This window comes from Poromitra crassiceps, assembly GCF_964638095.1.
Source record: "Poromitra crassiceps genome assembly, chromosome: 1".
Classification (NCBI taxonomy): Eukaryota; Metazoa; Chordata; class Actinopteri; order Beryciformes; family Melamphaidae; genus Poromitra; species Poromitra crassiceps.
This window is the reverse complement of record NC_139623.1, coordinates 127156156-127172987: the sequence shown is the minus strand read 5'-3', so window position 1 is coordinate 127172987 and position 16832 is coordinate 127156156. Positions and strand designations below refer to the sequence as shown.

Below are 16832 nucleotides of genomic sequence, written 5' to 3'. Positions count from 1 at the left end.
CTACACACATCTCTAATGTGTTGCGACTTTACAAATAATTAGGCCTAAACAATTAATATTAAATGTATTTACACATTGTGCACAAATTGCATTCATTGTGACAAATTTACAATAGTTAATAATATCCAGCCAGAATCATTGCAAATGGATGTTCAAAGTAACAGTTAGCAATAGCATTCAGTTAATCAATGCCTAATGACAGCCAGATTCCGTTTTAAACTTTAAAACAGAAAAACGGAAAAAGGTTTTTAGGCAAAAAAAAGAAAAGAAAAAAAGAATGGGGGGGCCAGTTTGGGGAATGGGGGGGCCCGGCCCGGTCAGGCCCCCCCCTAACGCCGGGCCTGCTTCAGCGTCAAACTTGGAAATTCGGCGTCAGGCCTGAGTGATCGCTTCGGCGTGGTGTGAGCGTGGCTTCGGCACGGCGTCGGCGTGGCACGCGTGTGGGTGGTGTGAACGGCTTCGCCTGTTAACAAGGACGTCGAAATGAAACTTGTGGGTACAGCGTAGGTACAGCTTCGGTTGAGCGTTGCTTCGGCGTGCTGTGTGAACGCGTGTGCATGCCGAATCAAGAGTACAATTGGGGAGAAAATGGGGGGGAAATTCAGAAACAAGGCTAGGTCGAAACCTAGCACATGGCCAGCGCAGAAAAGCGTTGACGAGCCTGTTGGTTGTAGCAGGCAGCGACATTGTGACATTGTGACATTGACAGTGGAGGGCTGTCGGTGGCAAACGTATGAAGGATATAATGGAAAATCAGTATGGTAAGAAAGCCCTAGAAAATAATTATTTAGCGCAGTGCAGATAAGCTAGTATGGGAGAAATAAATATGATCTCTTTTCCTTCAACTAATTGACTAATTATTAACACACAACTGGCCGATAATAGCAAAAATATGAAGTGACGTTTGTGACTTTGACCGGTGGAGGGCAGTAATACACCTTGAAGCATAAAGAGGAAGACAGGAAATACGCACTAATCTGACACCAACGAAGAAGAGAAAGAAAAGCGCAACATGGCGACTCCCATGCACAGAATTATAGCTCGGAGGCAGGCGTGAGTATTTTAGATCAACAAAATGCATTCGTTTGAGTGTTACATTGTCGGTACAGTGTTAGCTTATAGGCATGGTGCTCAGTGGGAATCTTAATTACGTTAAACTCGCAAAGATTGGCGCGATACGGGGCTATTTCTGAACGCTTTTTTAACCACAACAAGGGCTTAACCGATATGCTCAGTTTTCTTTCTCTCCCACACAAAGAATAGCGTTACTGTTGGACTTCAGGAATATTTGATACTGTCGAATACTTAATTAGATAGCACTTGAGCTTGTGATTGATAGTTTACAAGTCCAAACGGAAGCAGATTTAAGAGAAGCAACGCTAACGTTAGGCGTGGAGTGACTAGTATTAGCTAGCTAGATAATAAATGGTATTTTCCTAAGCAAAGTTATCGGCACGCAGAAGTCATATCAATGTTCTGTTTAATTCCACAATCATCTGTCAGTCCCTGCTGGCCTCGTTAAAGTAACGTTACACACATCTAGTTAACGTTAGTGTCTATATCATTCATTTTCAAAGGATGTATGTGTACAGTCATCGGTTCATCAACGTTCAAAAGCGTTTTACCGTAATAAACTGAAGTCTGATCACGTTAAATCTATCCAGGGAGGCGAACAAACAAAATGTTCGGTGCCAGAAGTGTTTGGAGTTGGGACACTGGACCTACGAATGCACGGGGAAGAGGAAATATCTTCACAGGCCCTCAAGAACAACCGAGATGAAAAAGAGACTGAAGGAAGACGAGACGAAACAGCTAAGCATCACTGGGTGAGGCGTCTTCTCAATCAAACACTATTGATAGAAAGCCATAAACAAATAGAGGCTAATCTAATATGTACACATCTCACATCATACCACTTGAAAAAGAAAATCTCACTTTTTTCACATTATGTAGAGGCAATCCAGAAAATGTGGTAATTTTATTGTTGTTGTAAAAACTGCCTTCAGACCACAGTGATCATTATACAGAAAACTTTGAATCCAGTTAGTTATACTAGCGTAGCGATGAGCGTCTTCCTCCCCCAGACTAGCACAGTTCTCTCTTTTCTCAAAAGGTCGTCCCTCTTCGTTCTTACCCCATCCCCAATTTCCCCAAGGGGATAAATAAAGGATAACTTAACTTAACTTAACATCCCTAGCTGCATCAATGTAGTGTCAAACTGGAGCTGAGCCACAAGTCATCTTTAGTGATTCATTGCTGTGTTTGAAGCACATCAGTTTTATACACAGGGAGGACAGTTGCATTTTCTTGGGGATTTTTTACACTGCTGCATCATTGGCTTCAGTTGATGGCGCAAAAATAAATAGTTCACACAAAAATCAAGTTTCATTTATTATCTTAACAGTACCCCATGTTACTAATACTGACAAATAGTCGTTCATCAGTAGACTGATAGTCATTCGTCAGTAAGCCAGAGGAATAGTCAATGACTATGCTCTGGCTCAGAAGACACTGCATGCTACTGTTGTTTGTTTGTGTGTGTGTGTGTGTGTGTGTGTGTGTGTGTGTGTGTGTGTGTGTGTGTGTGTGTGTGTGTGTGTGTGTGTGTGTGTGTGTGTGTGCGTGCATATAACCAGAGCATAGTCAGTAATTATAGGCTATAATGTTGTCAATATTTGGAGTTTTGGACCCACAGTGCAATTTTAGTCAAATAATAATAATGCTATATGGAACATCCAGGTTGACTATCAATCATCAGAATCAGAATCAGCTTTATTGGCCAAGTATGCAAAACACATACAAGGAATTGGGCTCCGGTTAGCTTTGCTCTCAAGTACACACAGAGTACACAAGTACACACATATAGAGAAAGAAGGTTACACATAGTCAAGGCGATCAAGGCAAGAATACTTTGTTGGACATAAGCAAATTTTTCTTTTTACAGTGACTGCTATATACAATGTGGTGACTGTGCTATATACAATGTAGTAAGTGGCTATTTTTAAATATGAATATAACTTTCTTAAGATATATTATCTTAAAGTCGAACTGAACCTGTTCGTCACGTGCATAATGAGTCTGTTTCAGACTGAAAACATAGTTTGTCTAGATGACAGGTTGAGAGGCGGATCATAGAATCATGTCGATGATTTTATTTGACAATTCTGGGGACTGGATTGGGCTTTGGCCAATCCTGGCGTGTTCCGCCTCCAAATCGAGTGCGATTCAGTGTGTTGTGGCACTCCCCTCGGGCAGAGCCTTTTGACGGGAGGAGTGGAGCTCAGCGAGCCACAGGCAGCCAGCTGCCTTCGTGTTGCCGAGCGGAGAGTGCAGCACATCGGCCTGTAATCTCCGAAGTGCGACCCCTGACAACCAAGCTCTTGGATGCGCGCGCCATTATCGCTGCTATAATGATAGGATATCCCTGGAATGCGCGTTTTAACGAGCCAGTTACATTTCTTTGCATTCTTAGAGATGATAGTTTTTGTTTTTTATCCATGTTTCTAACAATTGGCCAAGTTAGTAGTTAGTTTATGGGATATAAATTCTGCCAGATGACAGGCACTAGGTGCCATTTTCGACTTCATTTGGGAGAGAAAATTATCCAGAAACGAAGATTTGATTGACAGCTGCATGTCGTGATATCATTGGTTGAAATGGGGTAGAAATTTGATAGTACTGGGTGACGTCAGCAAACTGTAAATTACTGTTATCAATGAAATCTTGAAAAACAAACTTTTGATGTGAAAAACTAAAGAAATTAGATTGTTGTGATTTGTTTTGCATACATTATTAAATAGGTGCACTGCATACCCAGGTATTTGAACTAAAAGAAAAGAAAGGTCATTCTTGGGTTCAGCCCGACTTTAAGAATAAATATTAAGATAACTTTCTTAGAAGGCTGAGGCTCAGACTGTTTGGAGTGAGCACCAAGATCATGACAACATTCTATAATGCTGTGCTGGAAAGGCTTATTAGATATGGTATGGCTGCATGTTTGGCACTCTTACTGTCCAGCAGCTCAAATCTGGAATTGTAAAAATGTTAAAAACAGCCATGAAAGTGATAGGTAAGAAAGAACATCTGTCACTTCAGACCATCTTTGAGAAAAACGTAATCAGTCTGGCACATACATTTCTGAAGGATCCATCACACATTTTATTTTCGGAATGCAGATATGTTACCTTCTGGCAGACGACAGACCTTGCAGAGCTAGTCGATGCAAGAGTAACCGCTATAAGCTCTCCTTCCTCCCAACTTCAATTGCACTACTTAATAACAAACAACCAGCCCTAGCTCACGGTTGTAGCATCCCATAGCATGATAGGTGGAGGTCCTCTATGTAAGGATGTATTGTAGCTTGAGCTTCAAGCTCTTGTTATTATGCTCTTTTATTAGATTTTACGATTGTACGGTTGTGGTTTTCTCTTTTACTATTCTACCTCAGGAGGTAACAATGATGCAATCATCTTATAGTGTATTTAAAAGAATAAGTCTGGAGCAGCTCGGATCCAATGATGCCTTTTATTTAAGGTGCAAAAAGGTCAGACAACGTTTCGACGTACATACGTCTTCATCAGGTCAGACCTGTACCAGGCATCATTGGATCCGAGCTGCTCCAGACTTATTCTTTTAAGTATAATTGCGTCCCTCCTGTGATGCACCGGACCTGCCAGTTCCTACAGCTGAAGCGCAGTTGGATCCTTCACATCTTATAGTGTATGTTAGAGGTCTTCACGGGTCCAAAATTTCGGACCCGGACCCTATTGGACCCGTGAGAAATGGACCCGGATCCGATTGGACCCATCAAGTTAAAGAATATTTATGTACCAGACCCATTTTGAGATGTCTGAGAGAGACGCGAGACCCGTCTCGTGTCTCGGGTCTTTATGGACCCGTCCCTGTTCGCTCATAAAGAGCAGAGGAGTCAGGTGAAATCCCCTGCTCCCGGATTGAAAGGCGAGCACCACTCGCATGAGGGCGGACTCGCCTTAATATCAAAAACGGGATATGCAAATTAGCTATTTCGTTCCACTAGTCTGGGAGTGCATCACCGTCCACCACAGGTCCACCACAGCCGCTGTCGCTGGCTGCAACAGGCATCCCCTGGCCACACCGCTGCCTCCTTGTAGTCATTTTCTTTCAGTCTTTTTTTCACTTCACTGAAGAACGCCTCCATCTTCGTTCGCTCCTCTCTCCAACACCTGCCGCTGCTGGCTGCTGCTGGCTCACATTACATAACATGAACACGCACTTAATTGCCCTGGGGGGAGGTGGCGCATTTGCGCTGTGCATGCACTAGTCTAATCAATCATCACACAACACACAGTGCTTGTTCCTGACACCGACAGCTTTTTTTTTTTTTATATATATATAGATTGTGTTTTTCTCTGAATCACGGGTCTTGTTGGATCCACAAACAGACCCGCGACCCATGGTGATAGGACCAGACCCGACCCGGACCCTATTGATAATAACAAATATGGATCCAGACCCGTACGGGTCCCGGGTCGGGGCTCGGGTCTTTGGGTCCGAGTAGACCCGTGAAGACCTCTAGTGTACAGTATGTGCAGTACACTTTTGCATCCTCCCTTGGTATATATGATGCTGATTGAGTGTGATTTTTATTATTTTACTTTTTAATTATTATGTCTTAGAGTGCAGATTCATCTCTGACTTTAGGGCAATGCAGGGGACAATATACTGTATATATATGGTTTATGAATGAATATTATATATACAGTGTTTCCCCTAGAACATTTTTCAGGCCTGGAGGGATTTCGAAACATACCTCGACCGCAATGGCGAGGGCCCTCGCTGGCGATGCTGAACTTTTAGCTAACCTGTTCGCATCTATGTTTGCAAAGTATCATCATACTATTATGGGATGCGATGCGAACAGTTGTATTATGGGATGTGCGTTTCCCAGGCAACGACACACGTTGACATGTTTTGGAACAGCGGCGCATGCTGGTACAATGCTCGTAAAAGCAAAATGCTTACTGTTTTGAATAATTTAGCATCTTCTATTACTGTCAACACCAGTATTGCTGTATTGTAATAATATGCCATAAAGGTTTATTGAAATTTTTGGGAGAGCACAATTTTTTGTTTTTTTGTAATTCTTTTTCTGGCCTGGCGGGCCCGCCAGGCCTGTAGAATGGTAGGGGAAACACTGCTATATATCTATATATACTGTGTATATATATGTATATATATATATATATATATATATATATATAGATTTATTCATTCATAAACCTTTGTAAACCACAGACATTATTTCATGCATTTAACCGAAATCCCCATCCCCATTATGAATCCCATACAAAAATTCCATTGTATGTATGTATGTATGTATGTATGTTCTGCCAAGGTGTTTGGATTTTGAGAAAAAAAATCAAGTCCTGGAATACTGAAAATAGCCTCTTTTTTAAACAAGGTGCTTAAAAGTCCTTGAATTTCACATGAACCACATAACGCTGTCTGTCAGTGACTGTCACGTCTTATATTTTGACCAAAGTTGGTATTAAAAAAGACAAAAGGCGCTTACTGAGGTATGAGCATCTGTTCAAAGTCAAAGCAATCTTTATACAAATATTTTCCCATCCCATTCACAAGATTGATAGAAGAATTTACTTTTTAAAGACACAATGTAATATAATGCAAATTTGATGCCCCTTTTGTGCCAAATTTATATTTGAAAATCAATTATTTGATTTGCGTGAAGTCCTTGAAAATGAAAAAAAAATGTTTTGTAATGTCTGCATGAACCCTATATATAGGGTATATGTAAGGGATAATGTATACTGAGCCGGTGATTACTGTGGAAATAATGACCGACAGGTGAATGATTTAGCCCGACGCGCAGCGGAGGGCTTAATATTCACCTGAAGGTCATTATTTCCAGTAATCACTGGCTCAGTATACATTATCCCGCTTAGAACACGGCCTACAACTAAATCATTCAATAATCTGACAAAAATAATTATTCAAATAGATTTTTTAATAGCGTTTTCAACACAAAGCGTTTTCATTCGTAATTGGCACACAAGACACCACAGCTGCAACTGGTTGGCCTAATTAGTAGCGTCTGCGGACAAAATGCTCTTACCAACTGATTAATCCAGGTGTGGCAGAGCAGCGGTCGGTTGTCGAGAAATAATGACCGGTGAATATTGTTGATTGACCAATCAGAATCGAGTATTCGAGAGAGCCGTGTTCTAAATATATATATATATATCTCGATATATATATATATATATATCTATCCGTGTCCTATACCCCTTTCACACCAAGGGTCCACCCAGGGTTATTCCCAGGTTGATTTTGGGTATGATCGGGTTAATCCGGGTGACCTGAGGTGGGTTGGACAAGGGTTAATTTGATGTGAATGGAACCACCTGGGTTGGTTGACATTTGTTATGCTAAAACTCTCGATGGAGATTGGCACTGTAGAAAATGTATGCACTTGCAGTGGAAAATGTTATTGTGTAGTACCGCCATCTAGAGGGAGAAAGTAAATACAGGATGTTGTGCTGATGAACAAACTGTTTATCTGTTTTTTTATTTTCCTCTAATGGACTAAGTTTATTTAACAGAAAAGAATAACGTTTCGGTTCTAAGACCTTCTTCAGAATCTGAAGAAGGTCTTAGAACCTAAACGTTATTCTTTTCTGTTAAATAAACTTTTTGCATTTGGAGACAGTGTGCGGGAGTTATTCTCTTTTAGTTATTCTCTTTTGATCCAGTCGGGTTTTCCCTCCTCCGACGCACCTGTCATTTAGGTGTGCAGAAGCTTTTGCTCCTCTAATGGACTACAAAATGTCAAATTAATGTGATGTTTGTGAAGCTTTTATTTGAATGTTTGTGAAGCTTTTATTGTTTTCTATTTGCAGACCAGGAAGAGAAGGCTCCAATGAAAATAAAATAAAAAAGAAGTAAGTGACACATGGTCAGATTTAGAACAGTTTTTGATGTTAACCTATATTTACAGACCATGATGTTAACAGGGGGGGTTAACCGTTTGCACTGCTACGATTCTGATCCTGATTTCACTACTTACTGTACAATTTACCTTGGAATGTGACAAATGTATACCTAGTACCTACTAGGGTTGTCAAAAGTATCGATAGTATCAATACTAAAACTTTTAAACGGATACAGTACTCATTTGCAACAGTATGGTTACCAGCAGCGCTTTCTCTTAATGAAAAATCAAACATACTACTGATTTCTCCATCCCTATCATTGGTGGGTATCCGTTGCTTCAACAAGCTCAGTGTTGTGATAGGCTGATGACTATAGCAGGGGCAATCTGCTGTTAAGTGCAAAGTTTTTAATTCATTTTTTCGGGCCTAGATTATGGAGAAGTGTGCATCTGTCCGTCCATCTGCATTTGTTTATTTTTTATGCCCCCCCCCCCCTTCTGTGGTATCGAGTATCGATATTTTCCTGGGTATCGGTATCGAAGTAGAAATTCTAGTATCGTGACATCCCTAGTTACCTACACCTGAGAGAGGCAGCAGCAGAAGAGGACCATTATGCAAAACAAATTAACATGTCCATAGCATGTTCTCGTGATGAGCAGTTGAGAGGTGGGCAAATAACACAAAACCAAACTTTTTTTTTTCTGATTTAGTCCCATTTTCTCCTCAATTGTACTTGGCCAATTTCCCCTTGTTGCCCTGGTCGCTGCACCCCCTCTGCTGATCTGGGGAGAGCTGTAGACTAGCACCATGCTTCCTCCGACACATGCGCAGTTAAAAACCAAATCTTATTGGCTGAACAATGGAGATGACTGGCTAATGACCCCATTCAATTCAAAATTAAATCAGTCAGTTCAGGTGACAATGATGAGAAAATGCAGGCAAAACAATGATTTGCTTCATTATTTAGTATTTACTTGACTTTTTCTCTGACTGTCAGGTCCAAAGAGTCGAGTGACAGCAGCAGTGATTCAGACAGCTCCTCTGATGACTCGTCCGACAGCAGCAACTCTTCCAGCTCCTCCTCGGACAACAGCAGCAGTGACAGCGATGATGACAGCTCTTCCTCCTCTTCCTCTTCCAACAGCTCAGACTCAGGAAGCAGCAGCGATTCGGATCAAGGGCCACCAAAGAAGAAGAAAAAGAAGAAATAAATTGTAATAAGAGCCCCCCCCCTAACACCAATATTATTTCAGCTGTCCACTTTTTCCCCCTTTTTTTATGGACAGTTTGGACATTAGTCAAATCCGTTACAGTTGAGTGGATCTGAATGCATTGCACATTGCCTACTGGACTAATGCTGGTTTTAGTTGGAAAGATTGTCCAGTTTTGTTTTCAAAACATACTTTTTTCCTGTTGCTACTTGCATTAATGTGATATTTTCTCCAGTTTACTGTTCCATCAAGCCTGTTGTGTGCTTCCCCCCCACGTTGAATCTTGTGAATTTGTACTAAAGTATATTTTTAGTCAAACTTAATCTGTACAGCTCGCAATCTTAATATAACAACATGATACATAGAATTCAAAAGGCATTAAAGGGAAACCTTTTAATGAAAACTGAATAAAAGTTCTGTTCATGTTATACTTGAATGTGTTTCAAGATACAATGCTTTGTTCCTGTCATATTGCAGACCCTTGCATGTTTGCTTTGTGTTTTGACTTTGATATTTTGTTACACTAGAACACATTGCTACAACATTGAATATTTGAATTGCTATTACAATTTATTTTTCATAATTAAAGTACAAGAGAGCTACCAAGTGCATAGCGCCACTGTCCATGACCAACCTTTCTACAATTTTTGTGGTGTTGCGTGAATCCATGTGGAAGTTATCGTGCATTCCTTTATAACTGGGAACTGGTAATCTTATGGTTCAAAGGTCATGAGCTGGGACGGTGATGTCACCAGAGCTGGTATTTCCCATTCCAAACTCGTAGGAGCCTCAGCAGCCCCAACCTCAAAAATTCAAGATGGCTGCGCCGCGCAACAACAGTAGTTCTAATCGTAGTAAATACTGTTTATTGGCACTTCTGCCTTGTTTGTGTCTCATTAAATCAGCTGTACACACAGCACTGCCTAACTTCTATCTGTGTGGACATGTCGCTGCAGTGTTTGTATGCACAAAATGCAGCGAAATGCCTTCTTATCAACTGTTATTGCTAACAATGGCTAGCGACTGGATCTGACCAAGAGCTGACTCACAACAGTGAACTTCCCAGCTCCAGTTTTCTGCAAATGGAAAACGGATGTGACGTCATTTAGCCTCCACACCTCCCAGTTATTTTGCGATAAAGGAACAGGCCATTAAGGCACCTTTCTGTGATTGAACATGCCCATTGCCACACCCCCTTTTGGCCAGTGGGTGTGGAAAGTTAATCAGTTCTAAGTTGGGCCATGACCTACTTACCTACAAAGTTTCGTGGTGCTACGTGAATCTAGTATGTGGAAGTTACTGTAAGCGCCTTTTTGAGATTCTCCACAGCCATTGCCACACCCCTTTTTGACTAGTGGGCATGGAAAGTTAATCAGTTCGGCTTTGGTCCATGACCGACCTTTCTGTAAAGTTTCATGGTGTTACGTGAATCCATGTTGGCCCATGACCGGCAACCTTTCTGTTTTGTGAAAATCCGTTCGTAACCTTTTGAGCTATTCTGATGACAGAAAAAATACCTCTTCTGTTCACTGGGCCTTTGGCCCTGCCAACTCCGTGGCACAGAGGTAATAACCTTGAAAGGTCCTTAATACCACACTGCCAGATGAACCTGGAACACATAATACTGCTATCCTGTGAACATTTTTCACATGAAGGACCCCTAAACTGACAAAGATTAGACCACGGACCCCCATTTGATAGGATTTTGTCCCACGGTCCCCCATATGATAATAAGATTGATGCTTTTAGATGTTTTATTACAGAAAGTGTATAAAACCCATGACCAAAATAGTCATTGTGTTACTTATGAATGGAATTATAGCCTAAATAAATTACCCCCTTTTGGCTGGGGACCCCCTGGAACCCCCTCAAGGACCCCTGGGGGTCCCCAGACCCCCATTTGAGAACCACTGCATCTGAAAGTCAATGGATCAATTGTCTAACAATTAATATTCCCTAAGGCCTTGACCTATCATTTCACACTTAGCCATACTGCGCTGAAATCATAAGACGTTTACTGTATATCCAAGCAACATTACAGCTGGTTCGTATACATTTTGGGTGTGGCCTATCACAAACTTCCCCTCATACCACAGCAGTTACTCCAGTCATAAACCTGTTATACTGTATGGGTTTGAGTCACTCTTGACTGTACAAAGGGAACGGTGCAAAGGAAAAATCCACCTATGAACACTTTAAAGGAACAGCTCACCTCTGAGAGGAAAGGACATGCCTGGATGGGTTAAATGCAGAGGACACTTTTCACCGGCCACCGTCAGCATGAGTGTGTTGTGGCCGCATGCATGTATTGTGGTGTTCGTGTGACAATAAAAGACGGGCTTGTCCGTTACGAGAGTTTTTAAATCCAAAATACATTCCCTCTCACCTGTAGTGCTATTTATCCATCTATATCGTTGTGTGTTAGTTCCCTGAGTTTTGGAGATATCGGCCGCAGAGTTTCTGCCTTCTCTCCAATAGAATGGAACTGGATGGCACTCGGCTTGTGGTGCTCAAAGTGCCAAAGAAATACATTTGAAAAACTCAACAGCAATGTCTCTTTGTGATGTGTCGTAGTGCCTTCATATTAGGCTCTAATGAAAGCTCTGCTCATGCTCAGTTGAGTTATAAACAGTAAAGCAACATGTGAGTACACAGAGGTCATCTCAGAGGTCAAAAAGTCAACATTCGTGGTCCATAACGAACCTTTGCTTCATGGGTCATTCCTGTTATGCAGCAACATTTCTGTCCTCATGAAATACAGTACTTCTTCATATTTTCTTTAAAATATGCCAACATTTTATAACATTTATATTATATATATATATATAACTTATTTACACTTCAAAAGTCATAAAAGTGGTCCTCGTTTGTGAAAATGATCTTGCTGAACACAAACTTCGCTGTTTCATAAACTTTTGTTAACCACCTTATTTCATGCATTTAACTGAAATTCCCATACAGAAATCCCATTGCCTTTTACACGTACAAACCAGCAGCACAGGGACTGCTGGGTTAAGCCTACAAAAATACGTCATCCCTGTGGTACTCTATTACAGAAAGTGTATGAAACTCATGACCAAAATAGTCATACATTCTGTCAGTGTTACCTATGGTTGGGATTCTAGTGAAAATTACCGATTACCCTTTTTCCTGGCGACCCCCTGACATGCCCGTAGCTACCATTGAGGACACCGAAAAATAGCCCCGGCCCCCAGATCTATTCATCTGTCATTGATGTTTTAAAGCCCTCAAATAACATGATATATGACATAGTTGATCAGAAATGCAACAATTTGCGTCCTCTCTGTGTGCTATATAGAAGGAAGAGACATAACTCACCACAATGTTCACATTTTGCATTGGGGCTAGACTTTGGGGACATTTCTATTGAAGTGAATGGATAAGTAACTCCCCTGTAAGTGATGTTTGTGTAGATGGGCCATTGTATTTAATTGAGCAGTATTCTGCCATATGTGACCTATATGCAGAATACATAATGTGGGGAGACATTTATTTTTTGTATCATTGTAAAGCAACAGCACAGTAAAGAGGATATTAATCGAACATGATGTCTGTAGATCTAGCCTCTTAATGTTGCTCTCAAAGTGCACCATATTGAAGCATTTGACTTTGGACCCCCCATGACATGCTAAAATGATCTCGGTATTTCTCAAACCCTGGCTACGGGCCTGCCCCTGGAACCCCCTCAAGGATGTCTGACCCCACTTTGAGACAAATGTCATTAGTATTATGTCAGGTTTTTGGTGCCACTTTCTGAGAATCGAATAGCAAAGAGCTTCATTCTTCAATCATCATTTTGCAACTGATGTTCAACAAACCATCATAGTAGAGACCAATCAATAGATCAGCTACAATGCAGCCACAATGTGGCGGGCATGACTCACTTTTTATCACCCATTTCACATGGCCTATAGGCCCTTTTCACTGCAACCGTTTTGAGGTTGTAAAGCAGGAAGTAAAGCAGGTGTCACCGATAACATTAATGAGTGCAATGGAACACCTACAGTAAATGGAATGGAACCATCATTAATGGTATTGGTTACACCTGCTTTACTTCCTGCTTTACCGCCCTCAAAACGGTTGCTGTGAGATGGGTCTGTTGCTATCACTATCATCACTCTCTCTACCTAATGCATAAAACCCAAAACTGAATGGAACAAGTTAGCGCCGTTCTCCAGTGGCTGTCCAAAGTCATTTCTGAGGAATCTAACTGACGTGGAAGCAGACGAGGCAGGTCGGGGGAAAGTGGGCACCAAAATATCTACTTTAACTTGAACACTGTCAGAGCGTTTTCTTTATCCACTAGCCACTGGCCCTCTATTGATGCACATGCTGGTATTGAAAGTATTGGTCAACATAAGTTTATGTATGGATACAACTGTTTTTGGCCTCTGAGCTCATACAACTCACAATCACTTTGAAACTTAGCAGTGTGAAGAAGGGAACTATGAATTACATTTAACAATCATTCATTTCCACAGGGCCGGGGAAGAGAAGGGGAAGCCGAAATGCTGACACAATGAATACATAGAAGTCATAACTGAAACTGACTCATCTCATTGGATGCGTATCCTTATCTCATGCTATTTTCTTTTAATTACTGACCTTTGAGAGTATAAAATATTGCATAGTACTGCATCCGTGTGAACCACAGTACTGAGGCTATTGTGCCACTATCCCTCCTATTTCTCGTTGTGCTTCACACCCTTCCTTGAAATTATATGATTACCAGCTGCGACAGCAGGAGGCTGGTATTGTTTTCACCTTGTGTGGTGTGTGTGTGTGTGTGTGTGTGTGTGTGTGTGTGTGTGTGTGTAAGATGGCAAAATGTGGTCATGGTGACACCTATTGTAGCAGGAACTACCACAGAAGCCATTTTGAGTACTTTGCCAGGTGTTCATACTCTCTGTCTGTTTGTCTGTGGACAGATTTTGTGAACATGATGGCGTCAAAACCGCGCAAGATGCAGTCATGAAACTTTACAGGTGTGTAATTGACATAAAAATTAAGGTTCAGTTCAGACATGGCCATCATCTGAGCAAGGGTGCCGAACCCCCCACATTGACCCCACCCCCCATGATTTTGCAAATGCGATAATGTCCAAACTGTGCAAGATGCAGTCACAAAACTTTACAGGTGTGTTAGTTGATATAAAATGAAGGTCGAATTTGGGCGTGATCCGAGCAAGCCCCCTGACCCCTATACCCCCCCCCCCCCCCAACACACACACACACACACACACACACACACACACACACACACACACATTGCCCCTTTCCCCCAATTTATGCCCCTGGCTCACATTCATTTTAAGTCGCAGGTGATCCCATCGCAAGATGGTCTCTAGTTATTTAGCACTGCACAAGTCAACGGCAAATTCTAATCTTCAACAGTCATCCTTCCTTGTAGTAACATAAATGATGATCTGAAAGTAGGGGTACGTTTTCTGATATTAAAATTTGTAAAACTACTCTAAATAAGATGTTCATCTGCATGTAAAAGCTCAGAAAAAGCTAATTTTATGATTCCACACAGGAAATCTCCCATTCCTTTTCAATGAGACATGTCTACATGGGTCTTAAAAATATGTAATAATAATAATAATAATGATGATGATAATAATAACATTGTTGTTGTTGTTGTTGTTGTTATTATTATTGATCACAGATAAGTGGCCTACTTTGGGCCTCCAGTTTCCTTTTCTGGTTTTGTTGGTTTGGGGAGGCAACAATCACAACCACTCACTGAAGGCCATAAAAATAATGCATGCAAATTCTTAAAGTGAGTGGCATTTGCATTTGATATAATTTATGGGCAATTTGTTTAACCGTTTTTAAAAGATGCAAATCAATAAATTATTATACCCTATATGCCACCAAGCGAACATCATCTGCTCTTCATCATAAGGTTAATTTCAGTATTTTGAATATTAATGTTGTCTTTTTTTTTCTTTTTTTTATTGATACAGCCTACACATATCCTGAAGGCCTTGACCACAAAATGTGTATTAAGCTTTTATTTTGCAGTCAGTGTCAAGCCAGCAAGGACATCTAATAACAACATCAATAATAACAATAATGATGATAATAATAATAATAATAATAATAATAATAATAATAATAATGATAATGATAATAAAAGGGCCTTATTGACAACATCATAACTACCTTGAAAGTCACTATTAAACCCATAGTTGTGCCACGTGTTCCTCTATGCCATAAACATAGGCTATACCTGGTGACAAGTCAGACAGAAAAAGCCACTAAATAGCCTGTGCCTGGGATTGATTGATTGATTGATGTCTTTATTTCAGACTCGTAGTCCATAGAAACATACACAAATTACAATACCATACAATAGTACAATAATTACAAGTATAAAATAGATAAGAAAATAAATTAAAAAACATCAGAGTTTCAGCTTCACAGATAAGGCTGTATTAAGTTTCAGCTTCACAGATGAGGCTGTATTAAGTTTCAGCTTCACAGATGAGGCTGTATTAAGTTTCAGCTTCACAGATGAGGCTGTATTAAGTTTCAGCTTCACAGATGAGACTGTATTAAGTTTAAGTTTCAGCTTCACAGATGAGACTGTATTAAGTTTAAGTTTCAGCTTCACAGATGAGACTGTATTAAGTTTAAGTTTCAGCTTCACAGATGAGGCTGTATTAAGTTTCAGCTTCACAGATGAGGCTGTATTAAGTTTCAGCTTCACAGATGAGACTGTATTAAGTTTCAGCTTCACAGATGAGGCTGTATTAAGTTTCAGCTTCACAGATGAATACATACAGATACATGTAAGCGTTCAAGCCAGTGCAGCCTGAGTCTAGATGTATACCTAGTGCAACTCTTCACCGGATTGGTGAGAGCCTCAATGATGCTATTCTTAGACTTTTCGACACAATTTATACATAAGGTTTCTTAGAAGTGCTTGAAAGGTATTGACTCTTGCAGCCACAAACATCTCACTGGCACTGTACCATCTGGGTCTTTTAAGTAATATACGCATAGCATCATTATAGGCTACCTGAAGCCTTTTCAGGCTTGCATTTTTGTAGTTTGACCACAAGTGGGCAGTGTAGAGTGGCGTACAGTAGGCTCTGACTAAGGCAATTTTCACATCCTCTGTACACTTACTGAACTTGCGCGCAACGGTGTTCGCCTGTGCATACATTCTGTGGCACTGTCTAAGAATGTCATCATCATCTGTCATTTACTCTGTAATGAAATGACCAAGATATTTCACCCTATCACATACAATAAGGTTATTATCAGACAATTTGAAAACAGGGAATTCTAGACTTCGGTCCTCTTTTGTTCTGCATATTAGAACCATACTCTTGCTGGCATTATATTTAACATCATTTTCCTTGCCATAGTTAGTGCATATATTAAGAAGCTGCTGGAGACCAGCGCTACTCGGACTAAGTACCACAAGGTCATCCGCGTACATTAAATGATTGACTAGAGAATTCCCAGCAAGGCAGCCAGTGTTACACACACTATTGCGGGTCACATGACACTCCGTAGAGCAGACTTTTAATACATCTATGAGAGCAGATCACAGCTACTCATGCTGCCTTCATGCACTCCTCGTAAGCACTTACACTCCTGGTCTGGAAGTAGTAAATATGATTTGTTGTACATTCAAGTGCCAATATGGTTGAAAA

The 16832-nt window shown here is 40.7% G+C and overlaps 1 protein-coding gene across 2 annotated transcripts; it reads left to right on the top strand.

Moving 5' to 3' along the window:
- Positions 1–997: 997 nt before the first annotated feature.
- On the top strand, positions 998–9766 carry zcchc10 (zinc finger, CCHC domain containing 10). Of its 2 annotated transcripts, XM_083634972.1 has the most exons (4): positions 998–1053; positions 1665–1826; positions 7899–7940; positions 8929–9766. In XM_083634972.1, exons 1-4 carry the CDS (start codon positions 1013–1015, stop codon positions 9140–9142), a joined length of 459 nt encoding a protein of 152 aa, XP_083491098.1. In that variant the 5' UTR covers positions 998–1012; the 3' UTR covers positions 9143–9766. The 2 variants fall into 2 exon arrangements, with proteins under 2 accessions (XP_083491098.1, XP_083491099.1); XM_083634973.1 differs by lacking the exon at positions 7899–7940.
- The last annotated feature ends 7066 nt before the right edge of the window (positions 9767–16832 follow it).